The sequence below is a fragment of the Bufo gargarizans genome, chromosome 3 (assembly GCF_014858855.1).
Source record: "Bufo gargarizans isolate SCDJY-AF-19 chromosome 3, ASM1485885v1, whole genome shotgun sequence".
NCBI lineage: Eukaryota > Metazoa > Chordata > Amphibia > Anura > Bufonidae > Bufo > Bufo gargarizans.
The window spans coordinates 576,201,732-576,217,385 of record NC_058082.1 but is presented as its reverse complement, the minus strand read 5'-3'; the positions used below and the strand labels follow the sequence as shown (position 1 = coordinate 576,217,385).

At 42.4% G+C, this 15,654-nt stretch overlaps 1 protein-coding gene across 2 annotated transcripts in view; it reads right to left on the bottom strand.

The window, feature by feature from the left end:
• The window catches only part of NCAM2 (neural cell adhesion molecule 2), a 440,779-nt gene extending 425,804 nt beyond the window's left edge, over positions 1-14,975 (bottom strand). For both annotated transcript variants that reach the window (XM_044287571.1, XM_044287572.1), the window contains exon 1: positions 14,410-14,975. In XM_044287571.1, the coding sequence (XP_044143506.1) occupies positions 14,410-14,448 (39 nt within the window). In that variant the 5' untranslated portion in view covers positions 14,449-14,975. The remainder of the gene's footprint in view (positions 1-14,409) is intronic.
• Positions 14,976-15,654: the final 679 nt, after the last annotated feature.

Below are 15,654 nucleotides of genomic sequence, written 5' to 3'. Positions count from 1 at the left end.
CTGGGGATGTGTCAACTGCTCACATTTATAATGTAGCATTAGTACATTTTCTACAGTGAGTATGGCACTATTGCATTTACTTTATTATTTGTGTTTGCCGAGTGCTGTTACATTGAGTTTATTTTTGCTTTTAGCCATAGCGATGTGCACCTGTGCATTGGGATGTGCTGACTAAGGGCTCATTTAGATGACCGTAAGAATGGGGCCGCAAAACACTCAGTTGTCTGAATAAGGTCTAACCCCCATTTTTTCCTCTGGAGTCTGCACTCCTGATTAACCTGTCCGGCCCATAGATTGACTTTAATTAGTGCAAGTATAAAGCTGTAGTCTGCACTCCCGGTTTTTATTGGAGGCCATTTGGCACCAGGAGAGGTATAATGTAGTGTGGACTCGGCATGCATGTGGAACCTGCATTCCCTGAATGTACTATTTCGTTTAGGTTCCTGTCCTGAAAAGATTGCTTTGTCGTTGGCGGACAAGCACAAATAATTTTGTACAAAATGCATTTGCCAAGTATCTCACATTTATAACATAGCATTAGCATTAATACATTTTCTATAGGGAGTATGGCATATTGTATTTACCTTGTTATTTGCGTTTGCAGAATACTGTTGCATTGTTTGTTTTTGCAAAAGTGAGCAATGCAATACATTTATTTTTTTACGTTGTATATAGAATAATTTTATAGTGTTCACTGTGGAAATACCCATAAAATATTATATTACTACACAGCAACGCTCCTTCAAAGTGTACCTATTTAGATGATTATTCAGAATAAGCTGTCATGTATGTGGAGGATACTCTATATGTGGCCCTTATATGAATTCTGAAGGCTAATTGTCCATTGTCCTTTAGCTCAGCTCTAGAGTGGGTGGATACTGGATGCCTCCTGTACACTGCATACACAGAAGAAGAGATCACATTGCTGCTACTACATCCTAGTCCTTCTCCTTCCCTTCTTCCATCTCCATAAACTTCTATGGCCAGCAACTGTAACCTGATCTCTCGGTGTAGGGACTCCTGTGCGTACCTTTTATCAGAAAATTGAGAGTGATCAGGGCAGAAGGAGAAGTGGAGTGGAGAAAGACATTTTTGTAAAATAAGACATATTACAAAATGTATTATTTTTGCTTACACTATTGAATTAAAGGGGTTATACCATGAATAATGTAAAAATATGAAAATCAGATCGTATGAAAATCAATCTCTTTCTGACAAAGCTAGAACCAGCCCTGGACCTCACATGGTTCCAGAGATCTCCCCATTCATTGCTCTGCTAGATTTATATCAAGCTGACAGCTCAGGGGGTGTGTCTTTTCTGCTACAGCTAAGGAGGCGTGTCCATGCTCTACCTATCACAGCTCAGGAGGCAGCTAAAGGATGAGCATGTGCGGCCACCTCAGTGAGCAGGACAAAGAAATGAGAAATGAAGTGGCGCTATACAGATAAATTTTATTGAATAACTTAGTAGCTATAGAAAATTTTTAATTAAGTGCAATTACAAAAGTATCCACTTCCAGGTGCTGGTTTGAAAACTGTAGAATATTTTTCATGGAAAAACCCCTTTAAGGAAAAAAAAAATTAACAATAATTACTGTTTAACTGCTTTGCAAGGTTACACACTGTTGTTTCCTGTAGTGCTTGTCTAATAGATTACTGACAGAAAGCCTACAAGAATGGTTCATACAAACCGGATTCCAAAAAAGTTGGGACACTAAACAAATTGTGAATAAAAACAGAATGCAATGATGTGGAGATGGCAAATGTCAATTTTTTATTTGTAATAGAACGTAGATGACAGATCAAACGTTTAATCCGAGTAAATGTATCATTTTAAAGGAAAAATATGTTGAGTCAAATTTTCACGGTGTCAACAAATCCCCAAAAAGTTAGGACAAGTAGCAATAAGAGGCTGGAAAAAGTAAATTTGAGCATAACAAAGAGCTGGAAGACCAATTAACACTAATTAGGTCAATTGGCAACATGATTGGGTATAAAAAGAGCTTCTCAGAGTGGCAGTGTCTCTCAGAAGCCAAGATGGGTAGAGGATCACCAATTCCCACAATGTTGCGCAGAAAGATAGTGGAGCAATATCAGAAAGGTGTTACCCAGCGAAAAATTGCAAAGACTTTGCATCTATCATCATCAACTGTGCATAACATCATCCGAAGATTCAGAGAATCTGGAACAATCTCTGTGCGTAAGGGTCAAGGCCGTAAAACCATACTGGATGCCCGTGATCTCCGGGCCCTTAAACGACACTGCACCACAAACAGGCATGCTACTGTAAAGGAAATCACAGAATGGGCTCAGGAATACTTCCAGAAACCATTGTCAGTGAACACAATCCACCGTGCCATCCGCCGTTGCCAGCTGAAACTCTACAGTGCAAAGAAGAAGCCATTTCTAAGCAAGATCCACAAGCTCAGGCGTTTTCACTGGGCCAGGGATCATTTAAAATGGAGTGTGGCAAAATGGAAGACTGTTCTGTGGTCAGACGAGTCACGATTCAAAGTTCTTTTTGGAAATCTAGGACGCCATGTCATCCGGACCAAAGAGGACAAGGACAACCCAAGTTGTTATCAACGCTCAGTTCAGAAGCCTGCATCTCTGATGGTATGGGGTTGCATGAGTGCATGTGGCATGGGCAGCTTGCATGTCTGGAAAGGCACAATCAATGCAGAAAAATATATTCAGGTTCTAGAACAACATATGCTCCCATCTAGACCTCATCTCTTTCAGGGAAGATCCTGCATTTTTCAACAAGATAATGCCAGACCACATTCTGCATCAATCACAACATCATGGCTGCGTAGGAGAAGGATCCGGCTACTGAAATGGCCAGTCTGCATTCCACCACCACCTATAGAGAACATTTGGTGCATCATAAAGAGGAAGGTGCAACAAAGAAGGCCCAAGACGATTGAACAGTTAGAGGCCTGTATTAGACAAGAATGGGAGAGCATTCCTATTTCTAAACTTGAGAAACTGGTCTCCTCGGTCCCCAGACGTCTGTTGAGTGTTGTAAGAAGAAGGGGAGATGCCACACAGTGGTGAAAATGGCCTTGTCCCAACTTTTTGGGGATTTGTTGACACCATGAAATTCTGATTCAACATATTTTTCCCTTAAAATTGTACATTTTCTCAGTTTAAACTTTTGTTCCGTGATTTATGTTCTATTCTGAATAAAATATTAGAAGTTGGCACCTCCACATCATCGCATTCAGTTTTTATTCACGATTTGTATAGTGTGCCAACTTTTTGGGAATCCGGTTTGTACAATGAGCAACTAAACTTAGACTTAAACACTTAAGATTAACCCCAGTCATTCTGCATCACATGACGGAACCCACTGCACTCAGTGGACCTCATTGTCCATTGGGTTCCATCACAGTCTGCAACATTGTTATGGGAGAAATAGTGCTCCAGAGCTCCCAATACAAATGTGAACAAAGCTCTAGTAAACTGCTCATCTCCAAAATGAAATATTACACAATTGTTTATTAATAATAATAGTAGTAACTATCCTATGCTTCATTAAAACCCTGCACTATAATGAGATGTTATAGAAGGCATTTCCTTTCTGGTTACTGTCCTTTTGGATAGATTAGACCTGGAGTTCAGCCATTTATGCATTATCTCTCATTTCTCTACTCATCCCATGTACCAGGATGTTCATCACTATAAACAGACATATTTGAATGATTCATACTGATTAATTAATATAGTATTTCTCCTTATAGGCCTTGCCGCAAAGCCGAAAATAGCTCCTGTACTGTATTGTCGGTGGAAATGTATCACACAAATACACTGTGTATAATAGTTCCATTACTAACAGATCTCTATCCTATCATCTTAGCGTACTATCTTGTTTCTATGCCCTTTGCTGTTACAGTATGGGCATTATTTTGCTGCAGTTTTATAGTTAAAGGTGTCTATGCTCTTGCTATAATATAATATAAATCATCTTGCTCCTTTGTATGCAAGGACACAATGTGATCTGTCTACCACTCTAAGTGAAGAATGTGATAATCTGACATAGTATATATCCTTAACTTTGCTTGCATTTGGTTATGGGCTAACATTTCTCATAAAACTAATACAATATCATTGCACGCTAGCAAAACCCATGGCAGTCTGCAGTTTGCAACTGCATCCAAACACAGCTAGCACAGATATCATCATGTAACTGAGCATCACAACATCTTGTTTTGTAACTCATATTAACATAGTAACATAGTATGTAAGGCGGAAAAATAAGACATCTGTCCATCCAGTTCGGCCTGTCATCCTGCAAGTTTGATCCAGAGGAAATCAAAAAAACGTCATGAGGTGGAAGCCAATTTTCCTAATTGTAGGGGAAAAAAATCCTTCCCGACTCCAATCAGGCAATCAGAATAACTCCCTGGATCAACGACCCCTCTCTAGTAGCTATAGCCTGTAATATTATTACACTCCAGAAATACATCCAGGCCCCTCTTGAATTCCTTTATTGTACTCCCCATCACCACCTTCTCAGGCAGAGAGTTCCATAGTCTCACTGCTCTTACCGTAAAGAATCCTCTTCTATGTTTGTGTACAAACCTTCTTTCCTCCAGACGCAGAGGATGTCCCCTCGTCACAATCACAGTCCATTCCTATCATAAGACTGGACTATCCGATCCGCAAAATGCAGACTTAACACAGCCAGTATTGGGGTTTTAAGGATCTGCAAAAATGGATACGGCCATGTGCATGAGGCCTAAGTCATCAATATCAGATCATGGGGGGCCAACACCTGGCACCCCCACTGATCAGGTGTTCTCAGCAGCTACTGTCTCCGGTATAAACTCAGCAGATGTAGCTTGAAGCAGCAGGCTCCATCCACTGTGTAATGGCCATTCCTGTTTGCTGCAGCTCAGCTCCCGTTAACTTGAATGGGAGCTGAGTTGCAGTGACCCGATGCAGCCACTACACAGTTTATGGGCCTTTCTGCTTCCAGCTCCATCCGTGTATTTTCTGGCCTCTGCTGAGAACACCTGATCAGGGAATTGCAGGGTACTGGACCCTCACCGATTTGATATTGATGACCAATCATGAGGGTAGGTCATCAATATCTAGAACACGGAACAACCCTTTAACACCGAGGACCACTGGTATCTCAAAATACTATGCTAAAATACTTATTACAAGCGAGTATGCATTTGGCAGGTTTGCTGCAGAAAAGTCTGCAACTGAAAATCAGTTTCATTCATCTAAATTTCAGGTGTTTTGCTTCCAAGCACATAGAGTTCTGAAAGACCCATTCAGATAATTTGGACAGTCTCAAATTTTGCGGAAATCCTGGACAAACGCCTGTTACTCACATAGCCTCTCCATTCACTCCACTGATGCAATGCCAATGTTTTGATGACACCCCAAGAGCAGCTGTAGGGAGTTTGACGACCCCGCTGCTGTTCCACCTTAATCACTCCACATGTACACTGAGCTTTTTCTCGTAAAAATAACATAAAATAAAATTACAATTTACGGCATACCCTAACATGTAAATGAAGGCTTACCAAAGGCAAGACTCAAATTGTGGCACAAGAAAGAGGAACACTTTTTTGATTAGCTAATACAATATCCCTAATTACAGATATATGTATGATTATACAGTACATGCGTGATAGCACTACATCTGACCATTATATAACTTGTATCTGGCATTTTTAGCAGTTTTCTCCTTTGCAACATCAGTAATTCGGTTGTCTCTGAACTGGTGGGAAGAGACTAGCTGTCCTCCATAGACTACGTAAAGATACCTCAGTGTCTGCTTCTTGTCTTTCATTCACATAGAATAATTCAGAAGCCCCATATTGGGCATTACAGAGAAGTACTGAGCGAAAGTGATCTGAATAGAGAACTTGGTGTGATATATAACACTATTTGCTGCTGAATATGTTGACCATTGTCTGCTTGTTTATTTCTGACCTTCTCCCATTCTCCCCTCTCCACAGACTCTTATGAGATAATGTAATCTGATCCTTCAGTGAGCAGGCAGACCTCACGAGACAGATTTCTCATACATTTCAGAGGAAAAAAAATCAGTTTAGAAAAAGAAGAGGAGGAAAACAGCTGTTAACTCTAGAACAAAATATGTTTCCCTGATAAGATATATTCCAAATTGTATTATATTTGCCTGTACTATTGATTTATGGAAAAATAAAAAACCCAGGAACAATATCAAAGATGATTAAGCTATAAAACTGTAGATAGAAAATATATCCATCTCTGATTTGATCTCACTTCACAAAAATGAATAATTTCCAACTGCATTTTCTGAATCATCCCTATTCTGGGTGGGGGGTAGTCATCACATCACATCACTATGGACCTGCTGACTGACATCTATGGGGTCTAGGATAATTTACATACAGATAACACATTTGGTTTCTGTGTCATGAGGCACAGAGATAGCAATTTTGATTTACTACTATGCGGAAGCCACACTGTGATAGTGACTGGAAAGAACACAATTAGAGAACATTGCATTGGCTAGGTTTTATTTTATGAATTGAGTTTTCCTTTAATCTCGTTTAAAGATAAACAAATCAATTCTTTAGAATCGAAATTCGAGCAGAATTTTTCAAAAAGTCTGATTTGTTAGAATCTAAATTTCCTCATTTTTTTTATTCAGGAGAGACTATTTCAGGCATATAAAGTACTTTTGATTCGGCAGAATTGATTCCTACCCAAATTAAATTAAATCAAGACTAAAGCAAACAAAACAAAAAAAAACAACAACCCAGGCTTAGAAAGCCTCTCAGTTTCATTGCCGATTCCCCTACCAGTCTCTACCCAACATTCTTTGTTCCTTCTGACACACAGGAAATGACCGCTCAGCCAATCACTGGCCACAGCAATGATCAATGTGATCGTTCTCCTCATTTCAAGAGGGAACAAAAAGTAGAGACAGGCAATCAGTGAGTATCATTTATTTTAATATTTTATCTTATAATATGAAACATATTTAATAAAATAAAGCTAGTAATAGAATGGCCTTGAAAAATGGCAACTATTCTTTTAAAAAAGGATATTGTCAATGATGTTGTCCCTTTCAGACTTTTTTTTTTTTTTTATGTGTTTTCCTAAAGTCACATTTCCAATTCTCATTACATTACAGCTGGTTACAGAAATACAGAAAATGACATACGTAGGTAACTATGATGTCGCCTTAAGATTGTATTTCCTTATAGACAATGTGCAATGTCTATGGTATTGGGACAGACATTGATTGCCAAAGATCCCCTTGCAATCAGTGCCGTACATTGAATTCCTTTTCCCAATGTTGTACACCCTCTCGTTAAACCACAAGCAATATATCATGATTAATGACATTGTGTAGTCCTAGCCTTACAATAATGAACAGCAGTGGGTAATGGCTCCACACGAGCATTCCTTTCATTCTGGCTGGAGCAGCCAGTTGCTATATTGCAGAAGTGATGTACTAGAAGAACAAATTATCCAAACTTTATGTACAGTAACTAAGCTCTAAATAATAATAATAATCTTTATATAGTGGCAACATATACTGAAGTACTATTATAGGCTGAATGTATAGAAAAACTAACTTAAAGGGGTTGTCCACTCTTCACCACTGATGAGGTATCCTCAGGATTGGTCATCAATACCAGGTCAGAGAGGTCTGACTCCCTGCACCCCTGCCAATCAGCTTTTTGAAGAGAAGGCAGTTCTCATATAAGCTCTGTCTTCTCTGCTCTGTTTACCTGCCCGCCACAGCAATTGCAGTGTTGAGCAGGTGTGATTACAAGTATGGCGTCCCCATTCGCTTCTATGGCACGGCTCTGCCTGTTCAAGTGAATACTACTTAGTCATCCCATAGAAGTGAATGAGGATGCCATACTTGTATTTACACCTGCTTACCACTGCAATTGCTGCGGCAAGCAGGTAAACAGAGCAGAGAACGGGAATAACATGGTGTCGGTGCTGCATCATGGAGGGCTGAGCCATGCGCCCTGCATGGCACATGTGTTCAAGCTGGTTGTCAAGCGGTTCCTGAAGTCTTCCACCCATCTGCAAGACATCGTAAAAATGACCAGGAAACTTTGCATGCACTTCAGCCACTCGTACACCGCAAAGCACACCCTCCTTGAGCTGCAGCAGAAAAAGGGCATCACCCAACATAGGCTGATATACAACGTTTCCACCCATTGGAATTCCATCCTCCATATGTTGGACTAACTATAACAGAGAAAGGCCATAAACGATTTCTTGATGATCCAAGTGGACAGGAGACCACCCTGTGTAACTTCGATGTCAGCCAGTGGCAGCTCATGCGTGACACCGGCCTGCCGTGCCCTTTTAGGAGGCCACCTTATTTGTCAGTCGCCAGGACTACGGGATGAACAAAGTAATTCCACTGCTTCATGTCCTGGAACAAATGCTGGTAAATCTGGCTGGTCAGGCGACTGGAGAAGTGAAGCCTAGATCCCACGGCCACATGAGCCCTGTGAAGGCTGAACTGGAGGAGGAGGACATTGGAGCACAAGCAATGTGTAGTGAAATGGGTGTTTTTTCTACAAAGGTGACAGGAGAGGAGGGGCAGGAGCAGCAGGTGGAGCTACAGGGCGATGAGGAAGACGAGGCAGAGGACCCAGACACACTGTGGCATTATGCAGTGGAAATGGAGGTAGGGAGTCCCTCCGAGTCACTTGCACAAATGGCCCTATGCATGCTCAATTGCTTGCGTAGTGACAGACGAAATTGTCACCATTCGGCAGAGGGATGACTTCTGGCTCGCCACCTTGTTGGACCCTCGCTGACGGTCCAAAATGGGGACCTTTTTTAACATCCGCTCGGAGGGAGGACAAACTATAGAGACATCCTATGTAGTCAGTTGGCCGCTGCCTATCTGCGCCATCGTCCATCCTCTCAGGTCTGACCGGGGGGGGGGGGGCCTCTGCGCTCACATTCCTCTGCCATGGCTGGTGTGGCAGGGTGGGGGGGTAGGAGCAGTTCCAGCTACATCAGCAGAAACTTGAGTGTAGAGTCGCTGATGAGCAGCTTTATTCACAAGCCTAGTGAAGAAACTACTCACCAGCAGCAGCAGCAGCAGCTGGACCTGAAGTAGGACCTGAACCAGCAGGTGGTGACATATTTGGACAGCACCCTGCCACCCCACATTGAAGATCTGCTGGACTACTGGGCAGCCAAACTGGATTTGTGGCCGCAACCGTCAGAGTTTGCCCTAGAAAAGCTGTCCTGCCCGGCCAGTAGTGTGGCATCACAGTGGGTGTTTAGTGCGGCGGGGGCCATAAATACCCCAAGACGAACTTGCCTGTCCACCCAAAATGTGTCTGACCTTTCTAAAGATGAATCAGGCGTGGATCAGCCAGGATTTCTACCCACCAATGCCTGATGCATCAGACTAGATCATACATAGTGCCACGCCAACACTTTGACAAAAGAGATCGGTTTCTTCTGGCTACCTGCCTCAGCTACTTTTCTGATGCTGCCACCCGCCTGATGCCACACATCTGATGCCAAGTGCTCCTTCTTTCACCCACCATCTTCTGCTGGTACTGGTATTGCGACCCACCTCCCCATTCTGTCACTGACCACACTCTGCCACTCTGTGCTCTTTCGGCCTGGCTGACATCATCATTTATTTGACCCTTCTTCTGATATGTCAGAAGGAAGAAAAATTAGATGCACAACGGATCCTGTCTGTGTAGCAGCTGTAAGGCCTGTATGACATGGTCCCTATTTTGTATCAGAATTGGCTTATTGTTTGGTAGCCAAAAGCAGGAGTGGATACAAAACACAGAAGGCCTTTTTGGCTTTAGCAATACTGATTGATTACTGACCAAATGCTGACCGAGTGAAGGCGGATTCTCCCCAGACAGGATCCTTTTTTGGGGGTTATTGTTCTGACGGATCAGAGGAAGGGCAAATTAATCAGTGACGTCAACATAAACTTACTGCTGGCACCCCCTCTACTCTGTCCATGGGGGGCTCTACTTGTATAAGCGTTTAATAGAACAGGTTCTGTAGACATCTATGTGGAATCAGCTGACGATGGTGTAAAAGGAGTGCGCTTCTTCTTAACGCTAACATTAACCTGTGAGGCTAAGGTCATTCTTGAGCTATTTGGTCAGTTTTGGCCCCGTAACTGCCGAAATAAGTGAAGTGTGCAGTGATTCTAAGAGCGACGCCTGTCATCTGCATGTCATACTGACTCACAGTATTGTTTCACTACCATAGCAGACTCCCTATGCGTGTTACAACAAGGCAAAGTGTTCTACATCTGTAAAGAATAAATCAAGGCAACTGGACGTACTGTAGATTTCTTGAAAACGCTTCACTCGTTCTTCCAACGAGCTGGACCGTACAAGAGGTGGGTAGAAATCCTGGCTGATCCACGCCTGATTCATCTTGAGAAAGGTCAGACTCTACACATTTTGGGTGGATAGGCGAGTTTGTCTTGGGTAATTTATGGCCCTCGCCGCACTAAACAACCACTGTGATGCCACACTACTGGCCGGGCAGGACAGCTTTTCTAGGGCAAACTCCGACGGTTGCGGCCACAAATCCAGTTTGGCTGCCCAGTAGTCCAGCAGATCTTCAATGTGGGGTGGCAGGGTGCTGTCCAAATATGTCACCACCTGCTGGTTCAGGTCCTACTTCAGGTCTACCTGCTGCTGCTGCTGCTGGTGAGTAGTTTCTTCACTAGGAGGGTGAATAAAGCTGCTCATCAGCGACTCTACACTCAAGTTGCTGCTGATGTAGCTGGAACTGCTCCTACCCCCCCCCACCCTGCCACACCAACCATAGCAAAGGAATGTGAGTGCACAGGCCCCCCCCACCTTTGAACACCTTTGACCCCATGCTGGGTATAATGACCTCTGTCTGACCCCATGCTGGGTATAATTACCAGATGTTGATTCAGTTACATATTTATTCCCAGAGAATTGACTCAGAATTGAGAAAGCTCGTTGGAAGAACGAGTGAAATGTTTTCAAGAAAGCTGCAGTAAGTCCAGTTGCCTTGATTTATTCTTTACAGATATACCATGACCTGGATAAATGAGAACCTTCACAGACGAATTGTTTCACACCACTAGAAAGGTTCTCTGCAGCCTGGAAATAGCCGTTTTTGAAAAATTTGGCAAACCGGCCGAATCCAATTTTTGAGAAATTTGCTCATCTCTACTAGGAATGTAGCCCTGGCTTCTGGTAGTAAGAGTCATATTGCAGATTTTAATCATTATGATTTATTCCCACTGGTAGAATCCAATCAGATTTAAAGAATTGATGTAAGGAACAATGAACCAGGCTACCTTCTGCATATACTGATCAAAAACAGACCTATCAGCCTCAACCAGACCCACATTAACAGTGCCTGTGCAGAATACAGTCACCAGACAAGCGGATAGACAACCGAAATAAGATACTGAATGTATTCAAAGAACATTTCATGCAAATTCTCTTAATTGCAATTCCTCAGCTGCTTGCTTGTGCTCAATATAATCGAGAAAATCTACTATAGACCGTACGCTGTAGGTGAAGTTTATGTAAAAACTGCCTGATTGACATAAGTGACATTTAAGATGAAATAGCAATTAACCTGACAGGTATATGGCAGAGTAGGATTTCAATTAACCGGAGTTTTGGGTGCAAATCCAAACGGTGCAACAGCTGCAAGGGTTCTGTATGTAGTTCACATGGGTTTCTCCTGGTTTCCTCCCAAATAAAAAAGAAAACATAGTGAAAAGTCAATGGAGGAATTTATTTTGAGGGTCATACTTGAACTCAGCATTGCAGTAGTCTGCGTTGGAGTACTCTGCACCACATTCATCAAGGTGATTGTTACATTTGGTTCATTTTTGAACCTTAAACTTTTGTCTAGAAATATCACTCCAGTTTTCCTACGTCATCCTTGTGGTGGAGTGAGACTGAAAAAAAAGTCTGAGTGATAGATCCGGAGTGACGCTCATCAACACAGCTAACATTGCCCGCTTCTCTAAACTGGAGTAAGTGGTGGAAAAATGTAAAAAGTTACCAAATGTTTACCCGAGGGACCTTAAAAAGTCACAAAGACCTTATTTGGCGACCTTCTCAAGCCAGAATTCTGGAGTGTTTGGGGCGTGATAAATCCTCTCTCAATGTATATAAAGCCAATAGAAAAGCTTCCTAACACATTTCCCTGGGGTGTTGTGCGGGGTATGAAAGGGCTTTATCATTCTTAATCTCCAGTAATTGTTAGGTTGAAACTGAACGTAATAAATGATAGAGATATCGGTTCAGAACATTATAGGAGCGCGTAAAACGTATCAGTAATGATAAGAAAGCAAATACATAATGACCATCAGTACGGGGAGGATGATGACGCAGTTGCTGGTAATCATGAATGGTGATGATGTAAGGATGTTCTCACAGACTAAAGACAAGCGTGGAAAATTATTTACTATAACAGGACTACAACACAGCTATGGTAGAGCAGTAAAGACTATCTGTCTACTAGCTCCATGTCTGACTATCTACCTACCAATCTTCTATCTATCTACCTTGTAATTTCATGTCCATCAATCTACCTATCAATGTCATATCTCTCTATCTTCTTTCTATTTTTGGGGAATAGTATTAATGAAATAAATAATAATAATAATAATTATTATTATTATTAGAATAAAATGAGCAAATGATGAAAATTCACCATTTCAGTATCTCATTTCTTCAGCACAGATATTACATTTAGAAATAAAGTTGATTCTTTCTATTATTAGTCTTAATGATTTTAATGAATAAATAAAGAAATAAAGAAAAAATAATAAATATTCAAACCCTACCTGCCCAACCACATTTATCTATGCATTATTCTGCTTATTTTTCCCTTATATTTATTATATTTGTCATTTCTCAGCCCTCCGTGGGTGACTATGTCTTCTGGTTTTCTGCCACCAGTGATCTCGCTTGTCTCCGTGTTCGCCCCAAACTACAGGCTTGATCTTTTCACGCTGAATGCACAATCATTGATTCCAAACGTGACTCCCTACTGCCCCATTAATGGAGCGGAGACGGTATAGACCAAGCCACCTGGCAGAGTCAACACGAGCAGCACTTGATGGTTCCAACGCCCGCATTAATCCTGGTGAAATCACTGCTACGCTAATAGGCAGGCAGCCCTGTAGTGCTGGCATGCGCTTCCGAAGAGCCCGGCTATGACCGTAGGTTCGAAACCTGACCATCACTTGTTTCCAATATCCCATTCTGCTGAAATATTCATGGATCAGGTTCTTACATCTCGTTATGGCAGCAAGTTCTGCTTCCTCAAAACACTAATTGGCCTCTAAACTCCCTCTCTCGGTAGGCTGCCGGTGACAGGTCACTTTTGCAGACTTGCTTTGGCTTAAACCGATTATTGGACACGATTAAACTTAGCTGAGCTCTCGGTCGTATCGCGCTGATTAACCCTTTAATTGCATTTCATGCTTTCAACTTCTCTTTTCAATAACAGAAAACAACATTACAGCCTATCCACAGGCAACCAAGCCACATGAAGTAGTTCATAGGAAGCAATTATACTGTATATTGGGTCTCTCGGGGGAACGGCTCTCCATGGGGATTACGCTCTACGCAGGATGATGACCCGGGCTTCAACGCGTGCCCTCTCTTGTATGAAGAAGTGAAGGATTCATGTCCAAAATGTCAAACCTCGCATCAGGAATGATTAGGAGACAGTCTGGGAGCGTGTCAAAGCTTTATCCTAACACCTAGTCCAGGCAACTATGAAAAGTGGGATCTGAACTCCAAACATAGAGCAGGAGCTCCCCCTGCTGTCCAAGAACGAGAACACCTCAACCTTGCTGTATCAACCTACCCCCCCTCCTCTTCTTCTTCCTCCCCACCATTAGCATGCAGAACTTGAGGTTTTGGGTGACTTGATTAGTGCAACCTTAGCTTCTCAGCCCTTAGCAAGGAAAAACGATTTCAAATTGGTTTTATATATATATCGATAATATATATTTTTTTTTAATTTAATTTTTTTATGAGTCTTAAAGTAATGTAAAACCAAAAGTAGAAAATAGTCATTCCTAAATCAAAGAAATTAATTTAGTAAAACTCATGAATGACAGTATTGGTGAGAAGGAGAGCTTGTGGTGCCAGGTCTGGGCTCTGCAGCACATAAGTTAGCAGCTCAGATGACAGGACTTGGGACTACAATATCAGTAGCAGTGTGTATATATATATATATAATTTATTTATTTCATTAATTGGTGGCATGTACAGGGTTAAGACCCAACCATAGCCAAATAAATAATGCAATAATACACGATGCACTAAACTGCCATACAAATAAGCAGGCACAGCCATTGCCCACAGTGAGGGAAGACTTGGGGTTAGTTCATGCATGCCAGCGCTCTCCTACCTTGCCCACTGGTGACAAGTAATCCAAGCAGGTAGACATAAGGGAGTTTCATGTTCAGGAGGCTCCAGTGCTGGACAGCTCCTTAGTTTCCAGCGAGTTTTCTATAGGTGATGATGAGCTAGTGGTGTGGAATAGCAGAGCCGAGCCTGCTCCTCCTCTGGTTGCCTACAGAATGAGGGAAGTGATAGGAGCACAGCTTGGTGCACACAGCCCGCAGCAGCAGCAGCAGTCCTAGCAAAGTGATGAGGAGCAGGCTGACTGCAGCTCTATATCTGCCACAAGGCGGCTAAGGTGTTCATCCGCAAGAAGCACGTCACCCTCTCCTGGCTCAGGGATTCGTCCGCGCTGCAGCCTTGGGCAATGCAAAAAAAAAGATGCAAAGAGTCTTCTCTGCTCAACTTGTGGAGGGTGATGGACCCTGTGTCTGCAGAGAGAGGGAGAGAGAGGGGTCCTGTGCCTGCAGAGAGAGGGAGAGAGGGGCCCTGTGTCTGCAGAGAGAGAGAAAGAGAGAGGGGCCCCGCTCCTGGGCTGTGTGCGAGCAGAGGTCTGTGAGGGAACTCCAACCTCAGGCAGAGCCCCGGGCGAGCTGTCTGCTCCTATACACGGACAGGAATGAGAGGACTGTCTACAAGCCGGGACTGTCTACAAGCCGGGACTGTCTGCTGCTCCCGCCCCGAGCTGTCCCCCGAGCTGTCAGCCCTCCACACCCCAAACTTCAGCAAAGTGGTGCTTCTCCTGATAGAAAGAGGAGAGTGGCCAGATGTCCATGTCCAGAGCCCCAGGGGTGTGGAAGGACTGCAGGAAGATATAAGGTGTAGGATAGATGGATAGATAGATAGATAGATAGATAGATAGATAGATAGATAGATAGATAGATAGATAGATAGATATGAGGTAGATAATTTTAGGGGAAAACTGTAGAACTGGGGTTAGAAGGTTAGAAGATGGATGGATAGATAGATAGATGGATAGATAGATAATAGATATTAGATAGATATATAGGTAGAAGGATAGATAAATAGATAGATAGATAGATAGACAGATAATGGATAGATAGATAGAAGGATAGATAGATAGATAGATATGAGGTAGAGGTAGATAATTTTAGGGGAAAAACATAGACCTGGGGTTGGAAGGTTAGAAGATGGATAGATAGATAATGATGAGTACTACTATACTACTAAGGGCTCGTGAACAGGGCCATAGTGGTTTTTGCAGGCCGCAAATTAAGGATCCATAAAATTC